This window comes from Dermacentor silvarum, chromosome 1 (assembly GCF_013339745.2).
Source record: "Dermacentor silvarum isolate Dsil-2018 chromosome 1, BIME_Dsil_1.4, whole genome shotgun sequence".
NCBI classification, from domain to species: domain Eukaryota; kingdom Metazoa; phylum Arthropoda; class Arachnida; order Ixodida; family Ixodidae; genus Dermacentor; species Dermacentor silvarum.
Window position 1 is genome coordinate 107,348,297 of NC_051154.1, and position 27,213 is coordinate 107,375,509.

Genomic DNA, 27,213 nt, shown 5'->3' on the forward strand with positions numbered 1-27,213 from the left:
AAGGTTAGAGTGAAAGTGTACTTCACATCTTTACATTGACAAAATGCTCAATCTTAAATTTGGAAGTATTGAAGCACTACCTTGGCAACCTTATTTATTCGTATTCAGCGAGAGCAGTTGTTAAAATTGCATAATAGGAAACTTTTTTTTTTCAAGTTTGTCAAAACTAGCAGTTACAAAATGATTATATATGAAATGGCCCGACATGAAACCACAGTGTTGATTATGTGCTACACGTTGACAAAGGGGGCTTTTAGGGGCTTCTTTTATATTTAATCATTTGTCGTTGAGCGTGAAGTTGCAGGTTTGATCACCAGCCTTGCTAGTCACATTCCAATGGGGCAAGCATGCAAGAACGCCTGTGTGAATTTAGGTGCACAGCTAACGAAACCGGGTGGTCGAAATCAATCCAGAGCTCCTCCACTACAGTACTCATAACAGCCCACAGTTGCAGGTTTGGGATGTAAAATATATCAACAAAGCATTTAATCATTTTAGACTTGGACTCAAGTTTTCATTCTGGTCACTGCAGTGGTTTTTATTTGGAAATAGTGCATTTATATGGGAAAGCTAGCCCAATGTTAAATTTGCGAATTAATGTTTCCCCATCACCGCAAAGTTAACGTAATCTAAATAAAGAACCTTTCCTAAGTGTTCTTTTGATGTAAAAACCACAGAACTGCTCATACAAACACAGGAATACATTTACAATCTCAGCTCCTTGTGCTTCTTTCTGAACTCGGGTGTCAATATCCATGGTTAACTATACAGAATACAACTCAATAACACTGGATGGACAGAAGAAAGCAGCATACAGTGCTCAATATTGCTAAATCTATGGAGAGGCATGTTATAACAGTCTGTGCATCTTTACAGGGCCTTTTTGACATTTATTGTGCAGCCCAGGTGATCAAACAATCTTATTTAGTCAGTAATCATAAAAGCTTCTGGTATAAGATTTTGATAACATTCTCATGGGGCCATCCCTTGCACACACTGCGATAGAAAGGCACCGAGAATACAGCAGATACTGTTTATTAAGGCTTCATTTTATATCTTGAGCTCATGGCAGTTCCACTTCTTTGTGTCAAATTTCTTGGCATTGCTGTCCCCCGCACCACAGAAAAAAAAGAGTTTCATCCAAGCTCCCTGTGCACTTGGAGCAAGGCCTTCCAGTCAGTTACTTGCTTTCAACAGGAGCACAGCAAAAACAGCTCAGGTAGTAGGTGTAAGTAGACTTCCAATTATGTCATTTATTTTGAGCAAAAATTAATGTGTGTTCATCTATGTTCATTTTTTGAAAAGCATATTTCAGCGTGATGCCCTGTGAAACAGGAAAAAACATTGTAGATTTTTATTGTACACATAAAGAGGCGCACCATGTGGCACACAAGAAAAAGGAAAAGGATGAACTGGAAATTTTTCTTTAAATAACTAAGGTAGAAACAAATGTGATAATGCAAGTACATGTAGAAAAGCAAAGTGAGTCATTCTGAAGGTAAAAAAGAAACCGATGATCAAAAGCAGATAAATTTGGTAGCACTAAATGACAGAAGGCTAGTAATAAACACATATATACAGTGTAGACCGCTTATAACGTAAGTCGCCGGAGTCGCAAACATCCGCACTATAAGCGGTACCGCACTATAACCACAGCAACAATTTTCAAGGCCTGCACATATGCAAAACATGTGCACCGAGCTGCCACGCGTATGCGACAGTCGAGGAATGCAGCTAGAACGTTTGCATTCAATGTACAGTCGAATCTCGTGAATTCGAACCAAATCACGCGGCGGTGCCTCCGACCGGCATTGCTCCGGCAAAAGCTTAGGAGAGACCCCTCAATGTCGCGCGCGAACAAAAGAAAAAAAAAAACGTGGCGGAAATTTCACCCTCTCTCAAATGGCAAGGTCGCCGATTCTGCGTTGCGCCGGAACATGCGTGTCGTGCCGACGTCTCAGCCACGCTATCGTAGCCACACATAGAAAATGGCAGTGAACCCTTCCTTCTCCTTTATGCTTCCTCTACTTTCTAGTCACGTGTTGACCTTGCATGCTGCGGCAACGGCGCAGAGGGAAGCAGTGGCGCTGTCCTAGGCCGGCCAGCGAAACTGCCCACGCCGGCAAGCGCCCGCTTCCCGATAATGGCAGAAAACGAAACTTCGGGGAGCTGGCGCCGGGCCGGCTGGAGCGGGCTGTGCCTGCACGGCGGCGGGCGCGCACGGTGACAGTCGAAAGTGAGGGAGCTACGAGGGAGGGCACGGGGGGAGCCACCGAAGCGGCGGAGTTGCCGAGGCGAAATCCGCTTCTCTGCCGCCCTCCTCCCTCACATTCCTCGGTCTCCACGTGTGCCCTTCGCCGTGCCGGCGCCGCCCGCTCCCTGAAGTTTCATTTACTGCCGTTATCGTGAAGCGAGCGTTGGCCGGCGTTGGCAGTTTGGTGGCCCTCGCTCGCTATGCGCGCCGTGACATTTCACGACTCGCACTCAAGATTCTGGTTTCAGCCTCACTGGCTGTTCGTTCGCACCACGTGCCCTTCTCCTCCACTTTGTCTCTCTTTCTTCCTTAAGCACTCCTTGGGGTGCCCGTTTGAGGAGAGCGTTCGCCGTCTCCGTTGAATTCCGTACTCCCAGGCAGCCGCACTGTAGCCAGTATTTCGTTTTCCGCAACTCACTCTAAGCGATACGTGTATACATGGAGTGCTATGGGAAAATTAACGGGAGTCTGAAAACACCGCACTATAAGCGGTTACATTATAAGTGGTCTATACTGTATATGCTTATGTGGTATGTAACTCGTGTGGTAGGCTTTAAGCCGAGTGGCACAAACATGGTACTTGCGAGCTTTAGATAGCCACAGGAACAAGTCGCAGTATCTTTCCACGCAAACACCTTGGCACACTCGGAAAGAAAGAAAACGAGATAATAGTGGCGTGTCAGAAAATTTTTTTCACTAGCTCTATGGAGATGAGAAGACTGCATTAGACTGATTAAAATTTACCAGTGGGTCATGCAATAATGCGTTCCATAAGTCGCTCTTCCTAGCATGGAAAGGAAGAAGCATTGCTGAGACAACCATCCCAGATGCAGGAATTTTCAGGTATGTTGTACATTTTATAACTTCTCTAAACTAAGGCACCTTGGCACAGCCTTTCTCAGAACTGGATAAGAACAGCTCATTTATATTTGACTTCAGAAGCATTGCAGCTGCAGTGGCAGCACTGCAGTTAACATCCTCTTGAATTAAATTTCAACGACAAAAGCGTCTAAACCATCTTTTTTTTTCTTATTCATGCATTGGAGCAATCTTTTACCAATTTTTGTTTTCTTCAGCATTTTCAACTTAAAACTGAAAAGTTGGAAGTCTAGGTATATGCCAGAAAAAATTTTGAAACAAGCTCCACATATGATCAGATGAAGTTTTTCAATCTGTACAGGAAGTGGGAGTATCATTTCAATACCTTCAGATGGTCCACTAGAGCTGAAGCTCGCGTGCAACAGTTTGCAATGCTACCAACACGGCTTTAGGAATACATTTCATGCAGTGCCTTTACTAAGGAGTTTAGCATAAGTTGCAACTGAACACAATTAAGAAATACTCGGAAATATAACATGAATATAAGATGAGATGCACTTTAACACCGCGGTAATTCTTCACAGTCAAAATTCTTGTCCTCTGTGCACTTAAGGGTTACAGAGCATATGTATATGCTTGCAAATGTTCAAGTTAAAATGACGAGCAAATACTCATGAATATGAAAGAAGTTTGAATAAATAAACATTTTTCATGAAGTAAAGATGGTTTTTGACACCTTTATTCCACATTACCTTTTAGAGAAAATATTCCATCTTTCTAGACCTGCAGACTTGCACGGTCACCTTCATCCACTTCACTTTTTTTAGGGACAAGCGAGTTGTAATGCTCTCCCATTTCGTACAAGCACCTGTGGTAGCTGCAGCAAAATTTAAATTAGTAGCATGTACACGTCCCGTGCTTTTTTTACAACACCACAGTGCACATTTTAAAGGCACACTACAAAGAGGCATTACATCCGTACAGATTGCTGAAGTATTACTTCAAAACACTATTTGCATTTCTTTATCACAAAAATTTTGACCATTTCCAGAGAGAATGGAAAGCAAACACCATTTTGAATTTCACATTCCAACCATGGTGCCAGCATGTGATGTCAGATTTCAGTGTATTTTTCAGTATTTCAGATATTTTTGTGCAGGAAAAATTTACTAATATTGCAAGACCATTTTTCTAAAACGGTAGACTCCCATTAAGAAACTTTAATACAACCTTTCAACGCACATGGCAAGTATGTTTCGAAAAGGCTGTAGAAACAGCGTTATTTCTAAAACAGCTAGAGCAGGTATCTTCGACAACCGTGAAGTCAAACGGACCATGAAAATCTGTCTTGTCAGAAGTCTGTCTCAACAGATGTGATGCACAAAGCTCAGATCATCCTAATACTAGTGCACAAAAATATCCGTGACACAAAACAAAAAATGAAACAGCCTTAATGCCAAAAGCCAGATGTATAACTGGATATTTACAGATATGCATCATACAAAGCATTGCTTTATGAAGTCTTCACCTTTGCAGTCACTTTTACCCACTTTGATGCCACTCCTTATCGAACTATTTCAATGCCACAATTTAAAAAAATCTGTACTTTTACGCACTCAGTAAAACGTTTTGTTAACCATGGATGGACCCAAAATTTTTGTCATGCGCAAACCTGTATGTCTCCACTATCTCATGAATCAATTCATCCTCCATAAAATGCCTGTAGCAAAGTGGCAAGGCTGTTATTCACTCGTTTAATGACTGCATCGGTTCTACCCATTCTCTGCCTCCTCTCTACCATTCTATCTGCCTCCTCTCTACCATTTTATCTACCTACCCTCTGAACTGTTGCATGTTAGTACGAAGGTAAGTGCTGCAGTTTCTGCAATGCTTTTGCGGGGCATCACGGATAATTACAACAGTCTAGAAGGTATTGTTGCGATGCCAAAGGCACTCCAGAGGGCACTGTAGCGACGCGGTGGAAAGGCCTAAACGAGTTTCGCCGGTTGCCTTTCCTCTCTGCCACGTTCCTGTCAAGTATACAGTCAAGGTCCGATTGTTCGAGCTCCCTAGGGGTCGCGAAAACGTTCGAAAAAATGAATGCCTGCCTTTTACTGCCCCCAAGGGCTCAAATTTCCACAGGCACGTCCGAAGTAGCTCTGAAGGCCTGCCAGTACACTTATTGGGCGTATCGGTGCTCGTACTATAGACTGTGATAGGAGACGGCGGGTGCACACGTGTATAATTGAATACATACCGTGGCCTGTGACAATTGCCCCTTCCCACACTTGGCATGCTTCACAGCGTAACACTGCTGTATCGAGTCAAAGCTAACGTTTGGAAACCGGTATTACGCAACGTGCTGTGCTTTCCAAGCTTCAAAGCCATTGGCGAGGGTTACGAAGGCGGAGTGCCATGGCTAACAGCAGCGAATTGTTTTAATGAAAAACACGGCAGCGAATAGCAAGAAGCTTGGAAGCGAACGTCGACGTAGCTCGGCCTAGCGTTACCGCGGTGGATCTGCGTGTGAGAGCGCCGGTTCGAGGCGCCGAGATAATCAAAATGGCGGCGATAGTGGCTTCGATTAATGCCCTTCGATTATTGCCATTTCGAACCCGTAGTCATGGCAGAATGTCCGGAAATTGGGACAGCAAAGGTTTGTTTGCGTCCGAAATTTCAGACGTTCCTGTACGTTGACCATGGGGCACGTGGCGGTGCCGCGAAGGCTGAACCACCTCCCGACGTAGCATGCAAGACAGTGACGACTACCAAACGAAGACTACCACAGCGAAAAAAAAAAAAAAGAAACATAGGCGACAATCACAGAAACAGAACGAGCACACCTCCACTGTTTTGACAGATTTCACTTCATGCAACTGGCTGCATATTTTTTCAAGGAAAGTCAGCAGCAATGCAACAGCATCTTTATAACAACTTTGGAAGAGTAACAAGGGCGCTTGGCTTGGCCACAAAAACATTTGACTGGAACAGCTGACCAATAAGAATAAGCGACCATGCAAACCATGCGACTGCTACCAGCCAGAAAGGCATGGATGAGATTTCTTTAGTGCCTATGCAGCGCTGTTCTCGCAAGTGCTGCTAATCTGGGCTTGTTGCCGAGCCAAGTGGCCAATAGGCATTGGTAAAGGCTGTAGAAATTCAACTCCGAATTAGCGGTTTGTTTGAAGATTTTTTTTGCATTGGGCCTATGGGAAATCAACCAAATGTTCACACATTCTTTCCTCATACCCAGAAATTCAACTTAACTGGTTTCACATTAGCAGGAGCCTACTGTACAGTGTAATCCTTTTCTATTAATAAGCCTTCATTCAACTAATTCTCAGCAGATTCCAAGAGCTGGTTTGAAAACTTGAAGGGAGCATCAGCTCACAATAAGAATGGCAAATTTGGTATTGCATAAATGTAATTACAGTCAGGTGTTGTATTTCTCTTTAGTGTTCCATCAAAGAAAAACTGCAGTCAGTTGCCTCTCTCCTTCTAACTGCATCGGACCACTTATTGGTGGCACTGTGGCGGCTTGTTGAACAGGCTTCACTGTACAAATATCTTGCACGGATGAATTACTCTAATGATTTGTATCTACACACGTGTGCATTATAATGCATACCATGCTACTTCAATGCAAAAGGAAATGAGATGAAGATTAGCTAGCTTAGTTATTGCATAAAACAAATAAGATGCAATGAACGTCTACTGTCATGTAAACTTTTATTAGAATATTTTTGTGGACACATGCTTCCTCCTCTTCATTCGTCCTGTGTGTTCCGAAACACATAACAAAGGGTTGAAGAGCACCAGTACTCATCTGTTACATTTTTTCTTTGTGTCATTTCCTGTGGCTGCAGGCATTCCAAGTAAAAGTGATAAGAACATATAGCATAAAACAAGCAAAATCTCTCATTTATAATTATCCCAATGTGAGCCAGAACAAAAAGCTACTGCATTGTTCCACAGAGTTCATTTACCCAGCCATGGTCATAATACAATCGAAAATAAAGTATATCTGTTTGAAGTTATGCAGTGCCAGTAAGTAACTTACCTTAGAAGGATAGGCTTAGCATTATATTCCGTTCCTATCTCAATAGAAGGTCCAGTTGCTTGAACAATTGTTATGGGCACCTTACAAGCATGGGAAAGAGCCTTGAGCTGCATGAAACAAAATGTTATATCATGAGCAGAATAAAGCAGTAAAGGTTTATTGCGACAGATTATTTAGGTCAATAACTGAGCTGAACAACTAATTTCCTATTGGAGCTGAAACCTCACAAAGGCAACAATCTATATGAATGGCCAGCTTCTGGAATTAGTGTAGTCTTTCTTGTTTTTTTTTTTTTTTTTTTTTTTTTAGTAATGCCTGGACAAAAGTGACATTATTTTTTAGAGTGCATAGATTATAATATGTATATATCAGCAACCTTGACATTTACAGATTTATCAAAAACCTGTATTTCATGACTGCTGTTATATGTGCCAACAGCTTAACTTTCCAAGTTCTTGCCTAATACGGAAAGTTGACACTGAAGTACGTGCTAAGCTTGTTTACTGCCCAGTGTTTCAGGAACGATGGAACAAATTTTGCATCGGCTGCTAACAAATTTACTACAAGGAGCCTATAATAAAACGCAAAATGCACCTGCGGCCTTGACCACCATGAAATTCTAAGTAGATATTAGTTAAATGAGGCACAACACAGAGCAAAATTCTGTCAAAGAATTCTCCACTGTGCTGGTATTGTAAAAAACAACTAAATTGATTGTACTGTACTGAAGGGACTGGGCCATGGTGCTGGTGAAGGAAGAAGAAGACAAGCAACGCTTGCTTGCTCGCCCGCTTCGCCATAGCTCCCTTTTGACTTGTTTCAGTCTACCGTTCAAACGCCAGATCGAGTGCTGCAAACATCCCCATTGCATCTGGTGGAGGTGCTGGGTTTCTCTTCCACATCCTGGAACTCCACAGTCGGACGCTACCAAGAGCTGTATTTGATGCCATTGATGTATTTTTTTTACTGCAATTGTGCCTTGTGATCATCTTGATCTCCTTGCTTGTCCCTCATGTTCTCTGGTGCCCTTTTACAGCCATAATTATTAAGACATTTTTGTGGCCTTGTCCATGAACGAAATATCAGGTGCCCTTTTACAGCCATAATTATTCAGACATTTTTGTGGCCTTGTCCATGAACGAAATATCAGTTAGCAACTGTATTGTCAAGCATCAAGGTGTGGGATTACCAGGACAGACATGGACAAGCGCGTCTGAGAATTTTGGGTAAAATGGTAGCACCTTACTCTGCTACTTTCACTTTCACTCCTGTTTAAGAAGCAATCATCATTTCACATGGCAGAGAAAATTTTAAAAATTTTTGTACCAGATGAATGCTATGAGTGCCAAAGAGACAGAGCATACTGATATCTACACACGACAATATCAGAAAGATGATGCACAACAAAATGCACATTTAAATATCTGAGGCCCCATCTCAATTACAAACTGTAGAACAGTTTGGTAAAATGTATGTCATCTTTAGTGTGAAATGTTTACACCAAACTCTTGACAAAACACACTATATTCCTCACATAGTGTACCTTTTATTAACGCTATTGACCCTTTTCGCGAAACAGTTCGTTCTCGAGAAACAAGATGGCGCTTTCGGCGGCGCGCCATACGTTGCCTCAGCGAAAGCGAACGAATACAAAACCATTACCGCTTCTGCCCTGTTTCCGCGCGAACAGCTGACGGAAATGCAACTGGGTTTTCGCTCACGCACTGTGCTCCATTCATGCTGCAAAATGGGGAGTGGTAGATTGAAGACGTGAGCAGTAGTTGGCTGCAAAAATAGTGACTGGCATATTAAGGAAAGGAATGAACATGTGTGCCAAGAATATGTGTTGCCATACAGACAGCCTCTGCTGCCGGTCCTTCTCAATTTACGACTTTTCTCGTGAATGAAAAAAAAAAAGTTCACTTTTCACAAAAATTCATGTCAGCGTTGTATCGCTAGCCTCCAATGAAAACACTTCAACCCCGGAACATCGACAAGAGTGAGCACCGCTCGTTAAACAATGACAAAGGGAGTAGCGCCGCTTCCTGGCATAGTAATTTTCGCGCACGTTGCCTACACACATCTACCCAACTCGCATCCAAACTTACCCACACTCTATCGTCAATGTGTTAAGAATATGTGAATGGGCGCACACTTGAATCTGCGGCAAAGCATGGGTAACAGCGACTACACCGGCAGCACACGAATGGTCGAAGTTGAATGTTTCGTGACGGTCTACAGGAGTTAAGCGAGTTAGTAGCGATACTACATATTTGCTACAAGCTAACAAAGAACAGACCAGCTACGTTTCAAGTCTTGTGTGCAGCAAGAACAAATCTATTGCAACTGAGCACACCCACGAGCGATTAGGCAGAAAATAATCAGATAGCACCAACGAACTTCACTGAGTCAGAAACGTGACAAGCCACTACTTATAAGTATTTGCCAAACAAAGAACAAAGAGCAAAACACACTGATCCTGATTCACTTCCTAAGCGGAAAGCTTGGAATCCATTTTTAGCCTCATTTTTCGAACAAGCACCGTATACGCTGCTCGCGCCATTTGGACAAAGCTTAATGAGCTTCGAAAACGCTTTTACATGTCCTCTGAAGTTGTGTCCAAAGCTTCGTGCCGATCACCAATGCAGTCAGCGTCCGCGATATCTCCCGAAAGACAGGTTTCCTGAGCCGCACCGGGCGTCATGTAAACCCATTGTAAATACCTAGGCAATGGATGCAGCTGAGGCAAGTAATGGACGCGTCACCACGTGATCAAACATGGCAGCGCCCACGGGATCGCCGCGAAAAGGGTCAATAAAGACGTCATGTTAACATCATATGTTAACGTCATTCATAATTTTGAGGTTGCGTCTACTAATCTGAGGCCTCTTCTACAGGGGGAGTCATTTAATCTAGTGTTGCAGTTTCGTGGCAGTTGAGTAAGTACCTAACCAGGAGACTTGCCTGTACCTTCCCTACTGGTATGCACTAACTGGTCGGTGCCTAAGAGGATATAGTGTGTTGCGCAGCCATGGCAGTTGCTTTATGAAGGCCTGGTCTATGGTCGGACAAGAGGTACCCTTCACATACAAAGCCTAATCTTTAATGAGGCAGCGAGAGTATAAACCCTCGCCTTTTTTCCCCCACCTTTTATTAATTCCTTGGAAAGTTGAGCATCATGCCAGACTAGAGCCAGTGCATTTTCCCACTTTCAGCAGGATTCAAACCATAAAGGCACACGTCATACACAAGGCACATGCAGAACATGACTTGCCAATATGCCCAAATAATTCTTGTATAAGATACATAGTCTTGTATAGGATGAGTATAATAGAAAAATTTTCAAATGCAGCATAAGTATTCAAGGGCCCCTCACCAGGTTTGGGCATTACAGACAAGCATGGTGCGTAAACCACGTGGTGACAATCAAGTCTGCAAAGTATCATGCTGTCTACCACAAAAACACCTGAAAATTCAGGTAACAGCGTGCCCTTGCTCTCAAGGAACGAAGGTGGGAGTTGTGACATAAACATCACGTGGGCCCTCAGCTCTAATATGGGAGAAGGCAGGAATGTCGCTTGTTGGTGCTGGTCAAGGCAATGAGAGTCTCTGCTTTGGGGAGGGTAGTTTACCTTTTTACACCATGCCCTCAATATTTCATTGCTTCTATCTCAGCAACTATTACTTTTTTTTTTAAGTTCTTGCGGTACAACGCTGTCTGCGCAGTGCTTTATTATTTCTAGAATATAGCCAGAATCTGTGGCAGGGTTTGGTAAGAGGCCCTTAACTATTTGTGACATTTTGTATAGGTGTACAATGAATCTTTATTATAGCCAAGTCACAGGGAGAACAAAAGTATTTGCTACTAGTGGTACCTCGGAAATATTTTAAAAAAAAGAAACAGTAAAAAAGCCTTTAAAATAAGTACTTTAGTAATGAAGGAAATGCACTCTAGAACCACGAATATGTTAAAATAAGCATTGCAGCAAGTGCATGCTTCTTATGTGCAACAGAGCATGTCCACAGATTTAGACAGAAGTGTGTATATGCCTCCTTCGTCATTCTGCAGCAAAATTTTCCATGTAGCTGTTTTTTTCCCCCTTTGCCACCATTTCATCCTCAGACCTTTCCAATACCTCTCTTGTTTGTTTTCACCCACTCTCTCTAGTTATGTGGCATCAAAAGCAGGTGGCATTGGAATGCAACACCTGCTCCTCCCACTTATAGTTACTACTGTCTGATAAAGTTTTGGAGCGAAAGAAACTAATGCAGCAATGTGTGATTTTTGTAGCACTGTTGGCCGTGCCTGGACAAAATAAAACAAGAGGGAAAGGTTTATCTTTTTCCTCCACAGAGTGCCACAGTATTTCACCTTTTTCAGCATAAGGCAGAGTTTGCCAATAAGTGCATGGATTAATCTGAGCTTAACCATCCATCTATTTCAGTCATACCACCAAAGAAAGAAACAGCTTAGTGACATATTTCAAGTAAAGTTATTTAATTCTAACTAGGGTCTACTATGCTTGACATCTATGTTTTTCTTACTTCTGGTACAATAGTCATGTACAAACTCATTTGAAGCAACTACCTTGACCTAACGTACATAATGCAACTACAAATAGAACACTGGGGTGATCTGATGCTCAGGGCCAACTCCGAGCCGCCTATTCAAATGCATGTGAAATGCAGAAATGCTTTTATGAGACAACCCCTGGACCAATGTGAATGAAATTTGTTGCATTCGAGAGAGAATTCTAGTGACTGTAATGAGCATATTTTTTTTTATTTAAGAGGAAACTTTCTTGGGGTCAACTCTGATGTAGCTTATTCAAATACATGTAAAATGTGGAAAGCTTTTATGAGAAAAACACTGACTGATTTGAATTAAATTTGTTGCAGTTAAATAAAAAGTTAGTCTAGTGACAGTAGAAAGCAGAATTTTCATTTAAAGCCTGCAATTCTTTACAAAAAAGTTGTCGCAGTTTCACCTGAAAGGTGAAGCATCAATTGCGATAGCAAATTTGTAGAGAGCTATACGGAGTAATGATAGTAGCTTTATCAGCTGTATAAACTTGGACATGCAGCAGCACCAGCAACACGCAGAACTGTTGTCGACGCCGTCGGCGTTTTGCCCACGTTCGCACAAAATGCGTGCGGCGTTGGTGATTGTTGCCGGAGCCTCTGATATAAATAGGCACTTGGTGCCGCAGCTAAACGTCACCTCCTTTCCCTCCCCCTCCCCCCACGGCCTTTCGCGCGTCGGAAGAAGGCACAAAAGGCCGTTTGCTCTACATATATGGTGATTGTAAAGGAGGAAAGAGACGCCTACTTCTGCAGCCCTTAAGGTAGCACGGCGCAGAACGCGCATTTGTTCTCCGCCGTGGGTTCACTCCCCGTGAAAGCGTGCGTCCCTCGCGCCCTTTCACTCGCACATACAGCTTTCGGCAGCGCGCGGCGACGATTTCATCTCCATTGACGTCATACAGAACCTCACGGCGACGGCAACGACGACGGCGACGCCGACGGCAGAAATCTGCTTTGGAGTGTCCATATAATTGCTATCGCAATAAAATTGCCGAATATCGGTAAGCTTGAAAAAAAAAAATAGAAGCCTAATGTTTACAATTTGGTAACTGTGCATCGAAAACAGATATTGCATTTCTGTAAACCACATCTGTTAGAATCCAAACAGGACAAATTTGATATATAAATTTACAGCTTATGTGAGTTTGTTATAAAGCTTACAAGGTTGTTGCAAAAGTCCTACTCGCAAATTACTGGTATATTTCAGAGCGGTGTAATAATATACCAATTTTGTCCATTTTAGATGTAATATTAGGTGCATTTACAGAATTGCGATATCATTTTTATTGTAGAGTTACAGAGATGTAAACTTCATAGTTTCGTTTTCTGAAATTTTAGAATTTTCAATTATTTGTATTTATTTATTTATTTATTTCACATACTGTCAATCCCTCATGGGATTATAACATGAAGGGCAAATACAAATGGTAGTATTTGCAAACAAAAAAGAGCAAACATAAATGCATTATATAATCACAAAAGTGTTATTGCAAAAGGTTTTGCTTAACTAAACAACATAATTAAGCACACCATCACCGATTCAAGATATGGGTACAATTTACGATAACCTAAAAAAATCTGAGAAGATAAACAAAGCAATTCAAGGAAAATCTAGTAAACACTCGTGATATAAAATATGTGATGAACATGATAAACAAGACTCAGTGATGCATATAATGCATCATACAAAACCTAAGTGTTGGTAAAAAAAGCACTTATAGATTAAAGTGCTATCGTATGAAGATCAGTAACAAAGTAAGTAACAAGTCAAAGCTGTAAGTAGATGTTCTTCCATTGAACTAGCAAATGTATCTAAGGAGGAGCTGTTACTAATTGATTCACTCAGATTATTCCACTCTCTTATCGCTAAAGGAAAGACTTAAAGCAGTCGGTACGAAAAGAATACTCATTGAGTGTCTGTGTGTGTTTATGTGGCCTTGGCTGTGTTTCAGTTCTGGAGATGTATGTATCTAGACGTATTAACGTTAAACTGGTTGTTTAAGAGCTGGTACATCAGCTTAGAATGGGCTAGGGCTGCTCGGTGTTGTACTGTTAGGATTCCGGCTTTAAGTAGTGTGGTGGGCGAGTATGTTATTTTATGTTTATTGTATATATACCATAATGCTTTCCTTTGTACACCTTCTAGTTCTTTAATTATATGCTTAGTGAATGGAAACCAGACAACATTTGCATACTAAAAGACTGATCGGACAAAAGTTTTGTAAGCCAGAAGTTTTGTATCAGGTGGTGCTAGTCGGAGGTATCTTCCAAGAAAAGGCATTTTCTTGCAGTGGCCGTAACGTTGTCTACTATATGGGAGTTCCATCTGAAGTCACGTGTTAAGGTTAATCCGAGGTACTTGTGTTCATAAACTTGTACCAGTGGCGCGTCGTTAACGGTATACATAAAGCTCGAGTTTTTTTTCTAGCGATTGTTAGAACAGCAGGTTTCTTAGTATTGATGGTCATCTGCCAGTCGGCACACCAGTTAGACACCACATTCAAGTCGTTTAATGTTATGTGGTCATCAGGCGAGTTAATATTTCAATAAAGAATAGCAGTCGTCTGCAAATAGTCTAATGTTTCTTGTGATTTTTGTTGGCAGGGCATTAATAAATATTAAAAATAAAATGGGAAGCCAGAACGCTTCCTTGGGGTGCCCCCGATGTTACATGGGCTGTCTGGGAAATCTGCCTGTTCACTTCCACAAATTGGGTACGGTTAGCAAGGTAGTCGCAAACCCAGTCAACTATGGGGCCTGAACCTAATGTAACTTATTAATAATAGTCCTAAGTTTCCTTATGAGCTTTTTGGGTGATACTCGATCAAATGCCTTCGAGAAATCGAGTAGGATGAGGTCTGTTTGTCTCTGTTGGTCGATATTAAATGAAGTGTCGTGGGTTAGTTCCAGTAGTTGAGTGATAGTAGAAAGCCCTCTGCAAAATCCATACGGTGATATGATTCCCTCATTTTCTAAAAAAACGGTTATATGTTTTAGTATGTGTTCAAGAAGTTTGCACACGGTGCTCGTAAGTGAAATTGGCCGAAAGTTGGACGGGTTGTTTTTGCTGCCTGATTTATGCACTGGGACAACTTTTGCAGATTTCCTATCCTGTGGAAGAACAGATGATGATAACTACTCGTTAAATATTATACAAAGGTACTTCGCCGTGTATTCTGCGTACCGTTTCAAAAAAGTATTTGGTATTTTGTCCGGGCAAAATACCCTTTTCCCTTTTCTCGTGTCCAGGTTTAAGAGAAGGTTCAGTACTCCTGCCTCCATGACAGTAAGAGGGCTTAGTCTGCTCTTAACTGTGATGTACATTTGAGGTAGTTTGCCATCGTCAGTTGTGAAGATAGAACAAAAATAGTTATTTAATGAATTAGCGCTATCTCTGTTGATTTCGGGCGACACTAAGGGTTCACTTGATGCCTTAGGTTTAAGGTAGCTCCAGAATTTGCTCGGTGCATTTATTGAGAATCCTTGAAGTGCGTTTGAGTAAAAGTGCGACTTCGCTGTCTTTATTTTAGATTTCAGGTCTTGGATAGCTAGGGTAAGATTACTTCGATATGAAGGCTTAGGTGCAACCTTCGCCGATTTTCTTAGACGCTTGACTTTACATTTGGCATGAATGATGTCACGTGAGATCCAGGGGTTGTGCTTCGTTTTTTTAACTTTAGAAGGTACACATTTGGAAACACAATGAAACACTAAAACTTTGAAACTATGAAACAACCTTTCGATGTTTGTGGTGGGACGTATTGAAATTTCTTCGGCGGTAAATTCGTAAGACAAGTAGTCAGTAATACTGGTATTGTCTGCTCTACTGAAGTCCAGGTAAGTGATGCGTGGTTGGGAAGAAAATGTAGTATTCTGAACAGGTACAACACATAAAGTAATCTTATGATCAGATATGCCATCAATGAATTCGAGTTTCGTTTGGTCTAATGGGAAATGGTGGCTCAGAAAAACTAAATCAAGCGTGTTGGAAGTAGTTCCTTGAACACGTGTGGGCTCTGTTACGATTTGGCTGAGATTCAATGAAAACATGAGATCGAAAAGCATATCAGCACTTGGTGAGCGGTGCTGAAATGTTTGCCAGTTCACATCAGGCAGAATAAAATCCCCTAGAAGTATTAGTCTGGCCCCCAAAACATTATTTTGCACATACAAGCACAGTCTTTCCATCACATCAACATCGTACGAGGTACTGCGATAAATACAGCCGACGACAATATTGCATCCAGAAAACGATAGCTTACAAAAAATTCCTTCCACTTCTGTGACATCAGGTAACACGATATAAGAAATTTCCTTTTTAATCAATAAGGCGACGCCACCACCATGTGTTGGTTGGTCCTTCCGCACAATAACTTAGCTCGGCGGTGTGACTTCAGCATCTCTGATATCAATTGTTAGCCATGTCTCGGTTAAAGCAACATAATCTGGTTCGATACCAAGAAGCAACGCTTCAAGGAAGTCAGTTTTCCTTACTATGCTACGTGAATTAATATTGCAGAAAGTTATTTTGGACCGAGCGCGTTGTGCCGAGGGCAACGCCTGCTTTCCTGCTTCCTGTTTTTTTTGGCTCAAAGTAGTTGAATGTGGTCGGATTAGGGCCACATCATTTGTTTTGTCATCCCATTGGTAGATATCATTATTAATACGCAGTTTGTCATAAACCAGTGACACCTTGTCCCTAGATTCTCTTCTAGTTTTCAAGTAGTTCCAATGTTTTTTTCTGATGTTTCTTACGCGCCATGAAAATCTTATTGAAAAATTGCTCCCCTTTAGCTTATAACAGTAGCTTAGGATTTTCGATTTGTCGCGGTAGTCTAAGAGCTTCAAAATAACTGGTCTGTTTTTTTTTAGCTGCCGGCCTGCCCAATCTGTGAATCCTTTCCATTGTTACATGTTCAAATTTGAGAACACTTTTAAGAATGTTTTCATGGTCTTTGTGTTTAAGTGAGCCTTCGTGTTATTTAGCTTCCTCGGGAACACCGTAAACGATTAAATTTGATCTTCTGGAACGGTTTTCGAGATCATCCATTTTTAGTTCAAGGGATATTAGAGCTTTCTGGAGGCTAGTAACTTGTTCCGTGCATGTAGAAACCTTGCTATCAAGATGGCTTAGACTGTCAAGTTTTAAGTCGATCGATGTTAGAAGTTCTTCCTTTGCAATTCATCATTGCAGTTCTTCATTGCAATTGGTCATCTGCAATTTGATGTAGCTGCTTGGAAAACTGGTCATAATCAGGCCCAAGGTTACTTTCGATATCATCTGCTATGAGCAGCAATTTAGAAACATGCACGCAAAAGTCACAACGAATTTAACTGTAGCCTTGGGCACGACAGCACAATAAGGCACAATTCATTGGATCGTAAGCATTTCCCAAAACGTTTGCTCACCTGTATGGCAAAAACAAAAGGGTTTGAGCTCATCGTGCCAGCAAAGCTGCCGTGCCCGCAAAGCTGCCTTGCCCAGTCGTCCATCAAAGTTTGTTTCCTACTTTTATGGTCGGTGGTGCCCATTGTATCGCTGTAGTGACGCTGAAGTCGGCGACATCATCCACCATTGTCGTGACACTGTAGTGGTGCCGTAGTTCATTGCTATCCAGATAGCATGGCGAGGTAGGCACTTGGGATCTCCGAGATATCTTGGAAGATAGGTCGAGTTCGTTGGCACATGCTGGCCTTTTCCGTCGTACCCTACTGGTATGAGCAGTAGGGCAAAAACAAAAGGGTTTGAGCTCATCGTGCCAGCAAAGCTGCCGTGCTCAGTCGTCCATCGAAGTCTGTCTCCTACTTTTGTGGTTGGTGGTGCCTATTGTCTCATTGTAGTGGCGCTGAAGTCCGTGACGTCATCCACCGTTGTCGTGACACTGTAGCGGTGGTGTAGTTCATTGCTATCCAGATAGAATGACGAGGTAGGCACTTGGTATCCGAGATATCTTGGAAGATAGGTCGAGTTCGTTGGCACATGCTGGCCTTTTCCGTCGTACCCCACTGGTATGAGCAGTAGGGCAAAAACAAAAGGGTTTGAACTCATCATGCCAGCAAAGCTGCCGTGCAGCTTGAAATTAACGGCGTAAACAAAAATCTGCTTTGCACAAGCACTAAATTTTAACTTTTTCTTTTCATTGGAACAAACAACATCAAATTCTGTGCAGTGGTTGCCAAGAAAAATTATTTCTCCATTCCCATGCATTAACCCACCAAGGCCCAAGAAAAATCTACCAGTTACATTTAGTAGTTTTTTCTGTGAGATATTTTTACACTCTAAATACATTGTGAAAGTTTCATGAGTGCCGCTTTATTCTTTGAAACGCTACGATGGTGTACTTTATAAAATACACTGGGAGCAAAACCTGATGTAGGTCACCAAATGTACATGCTATATTTTGGAGCTTCCAAAAACAAGACTTGCAGCGAAGAGTCAAACAAAACTTTGCGCAAGCCCACATAACCTTCAGGTAGCAAAATGAGCACTTTAGTGGGAAATATTCTTTCCTGGCAGGCGTTTTTACTATTCAAGGGATGTAGCATGATTTCATCAAGTAACGGGGAAGGACTTTGGTGTTGCTTTCAGAGGCGCACACAATGAAAATATATTATTGATACAGATCTAGACATGGTATTACACGATGAATGCATGTATTCAAAAGTAACGCAATCAGCATTTGGTTCAGTAGTAGTTGAAACATTCAACAGACTGGTGGGAGATCATCTCCTGCAATAACAGTTAGTTCTTACATTGCAGTCTTGCATAATTTGCTCGGCAACATTTTCGTTAGAATTATCTGACCTTTCAAGAGATGGGGTCTACGTCCGGTTCCCCAATGTAGGTTTCCATACTTTCATTGCATAACTCATCTCAATTGGAAGATGAATATAGATCGTCTTTGTTGTTTTCTTTTTCCTCCCACCTATGTTTCAATTTGTCATAAAATCCTGCATACATAATCAGCCTTTTTAAATAATCTTCATATGATATATAAATAGATTTTTATTTATCTAAACTTAATGTAACACTGCTCACTATTTTATTGACTGAGAAGAGTGTTATCTTTCTTGGCTGCCAGAAAGGAACTGGGAGGAATAGCAATGTCGAGGTAATCCTTGATATATTTTTACCTGTAACGGTCTCCGAAGTGTTTGTAGTCAACAAAAAATATTCAAAAAATAGTCAGCAAAAAATACAGGTAAAGAAACCGTCATGTGTGCTTTGAGAACAAGCACACCCCTCTAGCATAGGCATAGGCCCAGTGTACATACATTACAAAGTACACCTACATTCATTTTGTTGCGACACTATAAATATGTATTGTATATAGAATGTCATGCATCCATCATTTATGCCATTCTTTTCTAAAAGTTCCACACAAACCTCAGCTTCGAGAAGCATATACTGTGCTTGATAAAAAAATAAAGAAGGTGCATGTACAGCAGCACGTGCTATGTTCAGTACTTCTCCAAGTTTGGCGATGAATAGATCGAATACATCATGCAGCTGAAGAAAAAAAATACTACAATGTGGTCGTCTTGGCAGGCCCGTTCTTAGCAAAATCCCGTACTAAGGAACACAGTATATTTCTTCGTGAATTATTTATAAATGAAAATGGTACTGTACATTTAAAAGTATGCTGGGCCCTAATGGATTAAGACAAGAGCCACCAAGCTATAGCTTCCTCTTAACACTCGGTGCATGCAAATGCTTGTAAGGAAAGTCAGTCAACAAGTTCTTTATAGAATTCATAACCAGCTAGTACAAGCCACCTTGCAAGTACTTGCATTACATACATAGCACAGTTCTGAATATAATGTGAAGTGCACATTTATGCTAGGAGCTTAAAAAAAAGTATATTCGTTCAGCATATCCATAAACATATTTGTGGCAGAAGTGTATGCTGAACAGTCTACATATCACAAAGATATAAGGCAAAATGTCAATCATACCTCAACTTGGCCTCCCCAAGCTGTAGTGCTTGAAACTTCTAAGCAGTAATCTTCGTATTCCTCTGCATATGAGGGAGAAAAATAAGAACTAGTTAGGCCTGAAAATAACACTGTGGAATGCAACATCCAATAAATGTGATGAAAGCTCAAATAATTTACAGTGGCACAATCCAACAACAAACAGTGGGTTATCTGTTGATTGCCTTATCTTTATATGAATATAACAGGCTACCATGCGTTCAGAAGAATTCTGGAGCATGGCTACAGAAAATGATGAATGGGGTTTTGGAACATTTGACTGGTTACTGTTGCATTGTCTATATTGATGATATGACTGTGCACTCTCGCACTAATGAGGAATAAAATGATGGAATGGTGCCATCTTCTAGTGTGTCTCTTACAATCTTGTATTGAAAATATGCAGCAAAACTTAAGTGTCATGAGAAGAGGTATTGAGGTCAGGGGCATAGCCAGAAATTTTTTTCGGGGGGGAGTCACCTCCCGACCGGGGGGCAAGCCTCTGCTTTCCTCTACATGACGTGATCGATAATAAATATCGGTAGCTTAAGCAGACTCTATACACGTATATCAAAGACATGATATACCCCCCCCCCCCCCCTCGCGTGTGTGTGTGTGCTTGTGAAGAAACTAAAAAGTAAAGTAAGCTCAGTAAAATACAGTAAGTACGACAGGTACAGCGGGCGTTAGGAGCAGCGGTCTCTCATCCCGCCACTGAATGGACCAGTCTTCGAATACACATCATTGAGACGACCCGTGCGATCGGAGAAGACATCATTAATTGTTAATTTCCGTTAAGCATAGATGGCGTCGTCCTCGTCGGGGCGAAGTGCGTTTCACAAGTCAAGGACGGCTATACGCGTGAAAATGCACGTGTGACCAGGCTATACCTACTCCCATAGCAATAGCTTGTTCGCTGCGTATTTGCGTTAGAAAACTTAAATACGCGCAAAAACGCGTAAGGCTTTTTTTTTTTCGAAGCTTTTGTCGCCCTGCTCCCTCATACGAGAGGGTCGCATTTCCTGCAGCAAGTGCATGGGCCGCTGTGTCTTCCGCTGTGTGCGAGCGTGCAGCTGTCATTTGCCTTTACGTCATGATTCAGAATTGTACAGAATATTTCGCTGCACAGCATAGATATGGCATGTGTATGCATTTTAAGTAGTGCGTGCAACTCATTTAATTCTGCTTCACTTACACCGGTGCAAACAGGAATCGGCCTTGTACCTCACAGAATCTCGACTGATTGGTGTACTAGTGATGCAGGAATGAACTCCGGTCTTGTTGAGTGCATAGTGCACATAATCAATTTCTCAGGACGCGTGAACTCCAATGAGAACTGTCAGCGCCTGCAACAAGAGTTTACTTACGCTGTACTGCGCACAGCAGTAATTCATGCTTGTCGGCTGTCTGTTTTGTGCATTCTGTTGCGAGTCGGTGGAATTTCACTGCTGTCATCAATCCCTTCGTGTGTACATTGCTGGTTTGGGATTCCACAACAAAACAGCAACTACCAGCCTTCCGTAATTGCTGGTTTGGGATTCAACAACACAACAGTAATTACCAGCCTTCCGTAGGGGCGTAATCGCAAACGCAAGGGACGTTTCTCGCGCAGACTAAGCCTACGTTCACACTTTGGAAGTGGCAAGCGGGCAGAAAGGCCAAAGCGGCCAGAAAATTTTTTCCGCGCCTGTCCAAGTTGTTCACATTTGTTTTGCTACCGCCGCGGCCGCCGCTGCCGTTTTCGTCCAGATCCATCTAGTATGCGTACGTTTGTTGGCGTGGTGGCGCTCATTATCGCATTATTTCGAGCGGTATGTTCATTCATTGACCCACGTACCGTCATCAAAAGTGATCATTTTACGCAACTTCACGTGTCATCTGCGACCTTCGGTAAATTCCTCGTTGGCATTCCGTAATTCTCCTCACACGGGTGTGGTAGCGCTGAGTCACAGGTTGGTGTCTAGGCGTGATAATATTTCTTTAATAGCTTTTATTTACAAGTTGTAATAACATTTCATCATTTCGTATTGTCGGCGCTCGGCGCCTCCAGGACACCAAAGGGGCAACGGGAACACCACAGCTAAAACCCGGGCTGGCCCTTGTGTTGGGGCTCGCCAAAGCAGGCACGTCCTACGCGAGACCTATGCTCTCAATCTATCGTCGCGACGAGAAAAGCACCCCGCGACTTCTTTACAAGTTGTAATAACATTTCATCATTTCGTATTGTCGGCGCCTCCAGGACACCAAAGGGGCAACGGGAACACCACAGCTAAAACCCGGGCTGGCCCTTGTGTTGGGGCTTGCCAAAGCATGCACGTCCTACGTGAGACCTATGCTCTCAATCTATCGTCGCGACGAGAAAAGCACCCCGCGACTTCTTCAACATACCGTACACGTGCGAGGAGAATTATGGAGCTCCAACGAGGACTCTGCCTAACTATTGTCTGCCATGGAAGTGGAAGAAGAAATGGCTTTTATACTTCTACCTACTTGTTTTCTAGAAATGGACAATGAATAAACGGAAGATGCGGACACCTCGGAAACGGTGGTGGTGAGTTCGCCTGGCTTTGCAAAAGCACGAGAAGTTGGGTCACGCCAAGGCTTCATTGCCGCACCTCCGGTCACGTGACGTTGAATACTATCGCGAGTATTGCTGACAGTACGTTTTAGTGCCACTCTTGTCGTAGAGCAAGGGCTGGTTCTTGATCGCGTCGATCAGCATTACAGCCTACACTTTTGGTGCCATGTTCAATTTTACGACCGGTTGTTTACATGCTAGTGCAGCTTCCAGTGAAGCAGAATGACTTTCCGCCACGTTTCCGCTTCGCCATGGTGAAAAAATCGGCCTGAGACCGATTTGGCTCGCAGCCTGTTTTTCTGCCTGTTTTTCCGCCTAGGCGAACGGATTTTTGCAAGATTTTGCCGCTTCCGACAGCTTCGAGACCAAGTGTGAATGTAGCCTAAGATCCTGCGCGAGCGCAGCCTAACCGGCACCTGAAGGGAAGCGGCGGAAATGTATACCGGAGATTTCGACCACCTGGTGTCTTTAACGTGCAGTAAACGGGCCTCGAGCGTTTTCGCCATCATCTAAAATGCGGCTGCCGCATTTGTTGCTTCATTTGTTGCGCCTTTGTTGCTTCAGAATGCGGCCGCCACATTGTCGCCCAAAGCTTCACAGAGTGTCAAAGCCTTGACAAACACCGTGACAGTTTTTTCCATATGCAGACATGATTCGCTGTAAATTACCAACCCAAACGAAAGCGCCCAGGAATGAAATTGTGATAGTAGCACCGGTTTCATGAATTATGTCAGCGCAAAGCGACGAGAACAAAGGGTGGGTAAGTGCCACCAAAAGTGCCACCCGTTCTTCATACTGCTGAGTGCCCCTGATTGAGGTGCACTCGGCAGTATGTTGCCATGATGGTTTATGCTATTGACCTACATAGTGTTGCTAACTACCATCATTGGTGTGTAGTAATAGGCCTACGGCTAGCACAGTGTACAAGTCAGTGTAACATTGCATTGACTTCAGTTAGAAAATCCATACAGAGCAAAAATGTTTGGAAGAAGCCTGTTACACCCAATTATTGTCAAATCTTAAAAGTCCGTCGTGACCACATACAGTTGAACCCACTTATAACAATATTCAAGTGCCACGAAAATTTCATTGTTATAACCGATAATTGTTATAACCAAGTTGCATGAAAAAAAACCAAGATAGGGGAATGGCAGAGCTGTTGTGAGAAAACTACAATGGCGGGGTGGCCAGTGCCCCTCCCCAACACCTTCCTCCATCCGGCTGCTGATTGTGTTGCCTCGTTTAACTGTTTAACTCTGCTTTCTGCGTGATCTGATCGCACGTAACAATTCGCGGCTGTCGGCGTTCAAGAATGGCACTGCTCTAATAAAACCTCGTTAATTCGGATTTCACGGGACCGAAAAAATGTCCGAATTAACCGAATGACGAATTATCAAGGGTATCAAGAAAGCAATAAACAACTTCCTACGCCAACACGCATTTATTTACTGAATGAATCAGCAGAATCCTGTTCTTATTTTGCACAAAAGCAACACGGAAGCTGCAATTCTCGTCATCTCGTGACTGATAAGCGCTCGCGAGTCGCAGCGGCGAAGTGACTTCTGTCCAGCGTGGCCGCGGCGCCGTCTTCATCTGAGACGCGCTTTCCACTCGATTATCCCAATTATTTTTTCGCCCGCGTCGCCAGGTCGCCGCCCATCGCGATGTAGACGGTGCTCTTCATCCTTGACAGCTTTACACTGAGTCAAAACGAAACTATTGTTTGCCACAAGCGCGGCTGCTGCCGACGCGATAATGGACGGCGACCTTGCGGTTCTGAAGGCGCGTGGCCGACGCGCGTACCGAGTCAAAACGAACCTACTGTTTGCCGCAACCACTGCGGACGAAATCGCGGCCGCTATCAACGCGATCATGAATGGCGAGCACGCAGTCATCGGGCCGTATTCTGAAACGTTCCACTTCGGCGAAATTTCTTTTTTCGCTTTCAGGCGCGCGCTGATTGGCTGGTTGAGCAAAATTGAATGACGTCAGGCTCAACCAGCCAATCAGCTCATCCATTTTTGCTAAAACAGCCAATCATCACGCGCCTGAAAGCGAAAAAGAAATTTCACCAAAGTGGAACGTTTCATAATACGGCCCCTGAAGGCACGCGGCCAACGCGGTGCTATGCACGGCGGTACACGCAAAAATACAGACTTTAAAGGCACAAATAGGCACGAAGCGTTCCGGCGTTGCTGTCATTCCAGTACGATTTTCACTGATGACTATGGGCGATGCGAACTCCGTCGCTTCGTTACGGTGGACGCTAACGTCGTTTTTGGCTCTATTACGTCACACATTTGCGGCGCTCCGCCAGCCCCAGCGCTATCAGCGCAGTTGGCGTGGTCCATTCGTGCTTCGGAGGGGTGGAAGGGCAACGGGACAGAGGCCCGCGAGGCTGGCGATACGGAGAAGGATGAAAAACAGCGCGCGGCGACGTGCAACGGCTCAAACTTTTTTTTCTTTCAAGGAGTTCGCATTCCATTCCCAGTCGGCACGGACACCCAGTAGCCAGGCTTCAGCGTTATAACCGAGAGTGCAGCATGGGGGCATTGTAGTAAGCGGGTTATTTCACCATAGAAAACTTACAAAAGTTGACAGTGCAACAGATTCTCATTCTTATAACCAACATATTGTTAAAGCCGGTATCGTTATGAGTGGGTTCAACTGTATACACATCTTGATAATCAAGCACACTTTTTATCGTTCACCTGCAGTCATCATGTCTCCACTCTTTCTGCTTGTTAGGAAAGGAAGGAACTCTTCAGCGTGAGACAACATGTAGTTTGCAGTTTCTTGCCGTAATTCACTCATGGATTTCTAGAAGCATGGTAAAAAGAAAAAAAATTCTCACTGAAGGTGCTTGCCAACCCCACAGAGCATGGATGTGGCAGAGTCTGCAAGGTCTAAAACGCCCACACTTTATTGCCTACAACATCCTATATTGATCACAGGACTAAGAACTCACCACAAATTTAAGCAAGAGGTTGAGCATCTGTTCAAATATGCACAATAATAAAATAACAGGAGCTCCTGGCATAATAATACATGTTGCTTCTGCTACTTGGTTCACACTTAAAGGAGGACAAAAGGTAAGAAAGATAAGGAGAGAAACACACAGGAAGTGCTACCTGCAACTAAAAAGCAAACACGCACATTTAAAGGAATCTGCATTGTGCACTGACTGGTCTACGCCACACACTAACAGAAAAACCAACTACATTACATCTAACCTTTGTCGAAACAGCCTAATCATAGCAGTTTCTTAAAAATTTTTCACTGCACAATATGACAGAGATCTCGCCAATACAAGCATAGTCACTTTTTTAATGTAACCACTTCTATAACTTTATGTGCCAGCATGCCAACACTGCTCCCAAAAATTAAGATGCTGGAAACTCGAAAATGCAGGCACGGTGTTGGTAAATGTAACTTGGCTTTATTCACAGATTGCTCGTGCTCCTGTGCTCAGTCATTGATGCAACAGCCCATGTGGCCGATACCAGACCTTACACAGAAATCTTGACAGTTCATCAGAAAGAATGGAAGCTGGCCTCAGAAAAGTCTTATCTTGCAACTGCCACAGTCACATCTGTCAGCAGCCTGTAAATATCTTGCAACAGTTTGCATGTGCTTTGCAAGTGGCAGCCAAGAATAGCAAGGACTGCTCAATTTGGAATGCTTCACAGACTTTATTTTTTTTACCATTTTACTAGACTGCTTTATACCAAAATGTAGAAAGGGGGGCTCTGTATTATCAGTTGCTACCTCTGCCAGCACGCTTTACTCTGGCAGCACATATTATAGCTAAAATGTGTTTTCAATTTAGGGTTATCAGCTTGTCCCCAACAGTGTGTGCAGTCTCCCGACCGTTCATACTTTTTTTTATGTGCACTGATGCATCTTCTGAACAAGTACAAATACCTTATCATTAGGGATGTCAAAATGTAAATCGAATACAAATATTCGAGAAAAACAACCTTCGAATATTCAATGTTTTTAATTTCTAAAAAAAGTGAAATAAAAAGTTCCATGGAGTCTGTTCGACAACAAATTAATTTCTTACAATATTTTACACATGTAGCGCTTTTCACAACTTGATATCACGTCAACTGAGCAGCTTGTAAATGAGAAACAAAGGAAAGTGTGATCATATCTGGTACACGATGACAATGACAGTAATGAAGAAAAGAAGCACCACGTCCCAGATGCATGCAGTAGAGTGTAGTGCTGCTCGATGAAGGAGCTAATGGCAACACTACAGCACCACGCATTTTTTTGAAGGAGTCCGAACATGGTGGGATTGCCAAATAATAAATTGCTTTCTGTAGAGACAGTGAATTCATAGGTTGCCAACGGTGAGACATGCTTATCAACGGCTAGCAACTATAGTGCATAAGTGACCTCCTCCACGTGTTTATTGAAGAACTGGATTGTGTACACAACAACCGCAGTACTGCTGTAGAAGAATCATTCAGACGAGACTTGATTTGCATCAGTCGTTCTCCCTGTAGACTAAAAAAACTTGTTTTCTCTTAGAGAGAGAGAGAAAGGATGCATAGAAAGGCAGGGAGGTTAACCAGAGGTAGTTCCGGTTGGCTACCCTGCACGAAGGAAGGAGTAGGGGGATAAAAAAAGAAAGAGAGTGGAAGGGGGAGAGAGACAAAAACGAGCACAAACCGCATACACTATAGAGCGATAGGGGGTGGCGTTCTTAAAGTCCATCGTGAAGGCCCGTAGACCGCAAGAACCTTAGTAGCGCGAGTAAGGCCTTCAGCGTGGATGTTCTTTCAGAGCACTGACCTAAAGCTTTTAGTTCCATTAGTGGACGATTGTCCAATTGGTCCAGCACTCTGCACAGCACTTGTCTCTGCACCACAGCGTGGGCAGACACAGATAATGTGTCCGAACGTCTCATCCCTGCTGCAAATGTCGCACGTGGGG

The 27,213-nt window shown here is 42.8% G+C and overlaps 1 protein-coding gene across 4 annotated transcripts in view; it reads right to left on the minus strand.

Annotated features, from left to right (window-relative positions):
• Positions 1 to 1,019: 1,019 nt before the first annotated feature.
• The window catches only part of LOC119434471 (deubiquitinase OTUD6B), a 59,954-nt gene continuing 33,760 nt past the window's right edge, over positions 1,020 to 27,213 (minus strand). For 2 of the 4 annotated variants that reach the window (XM_049672011.1, XM_037701625.2), the window contains 5 exons: positions 24,981 to 25,089; positions 19,674 to 19,735; positions 7,134 to 7,240; positions 3,825 to 3,950; positions 1,020 to 1,111 (listed from right to left, as the gene is read on the minus strand). In XM_049672011.1, the coding sequence (XP_049527968.1) occupies positions 3,851 to 3,950; positions 7,134 to 7,240; positions 19,674 to 19,735; positions 24,981 to 25,089 (378 nt within the window). In that variant the 3' untranslated portion in view covers positions 1,020 to 1,111; positions 3,825 to 3,850. Of the gene's footprint in view, positions 1,325 to 3,824; positions 3,951 to 6,783; positions 6,934 to 7,133; positions 7,241 to 19,673; positions 19,736 to 24,980; positions 25,090 to 27,213 lie in introns of those variants that run through there. The other 2 variants (XM_049672019.1, XM_049672025.1) reach the window with 2 other exon arrangements.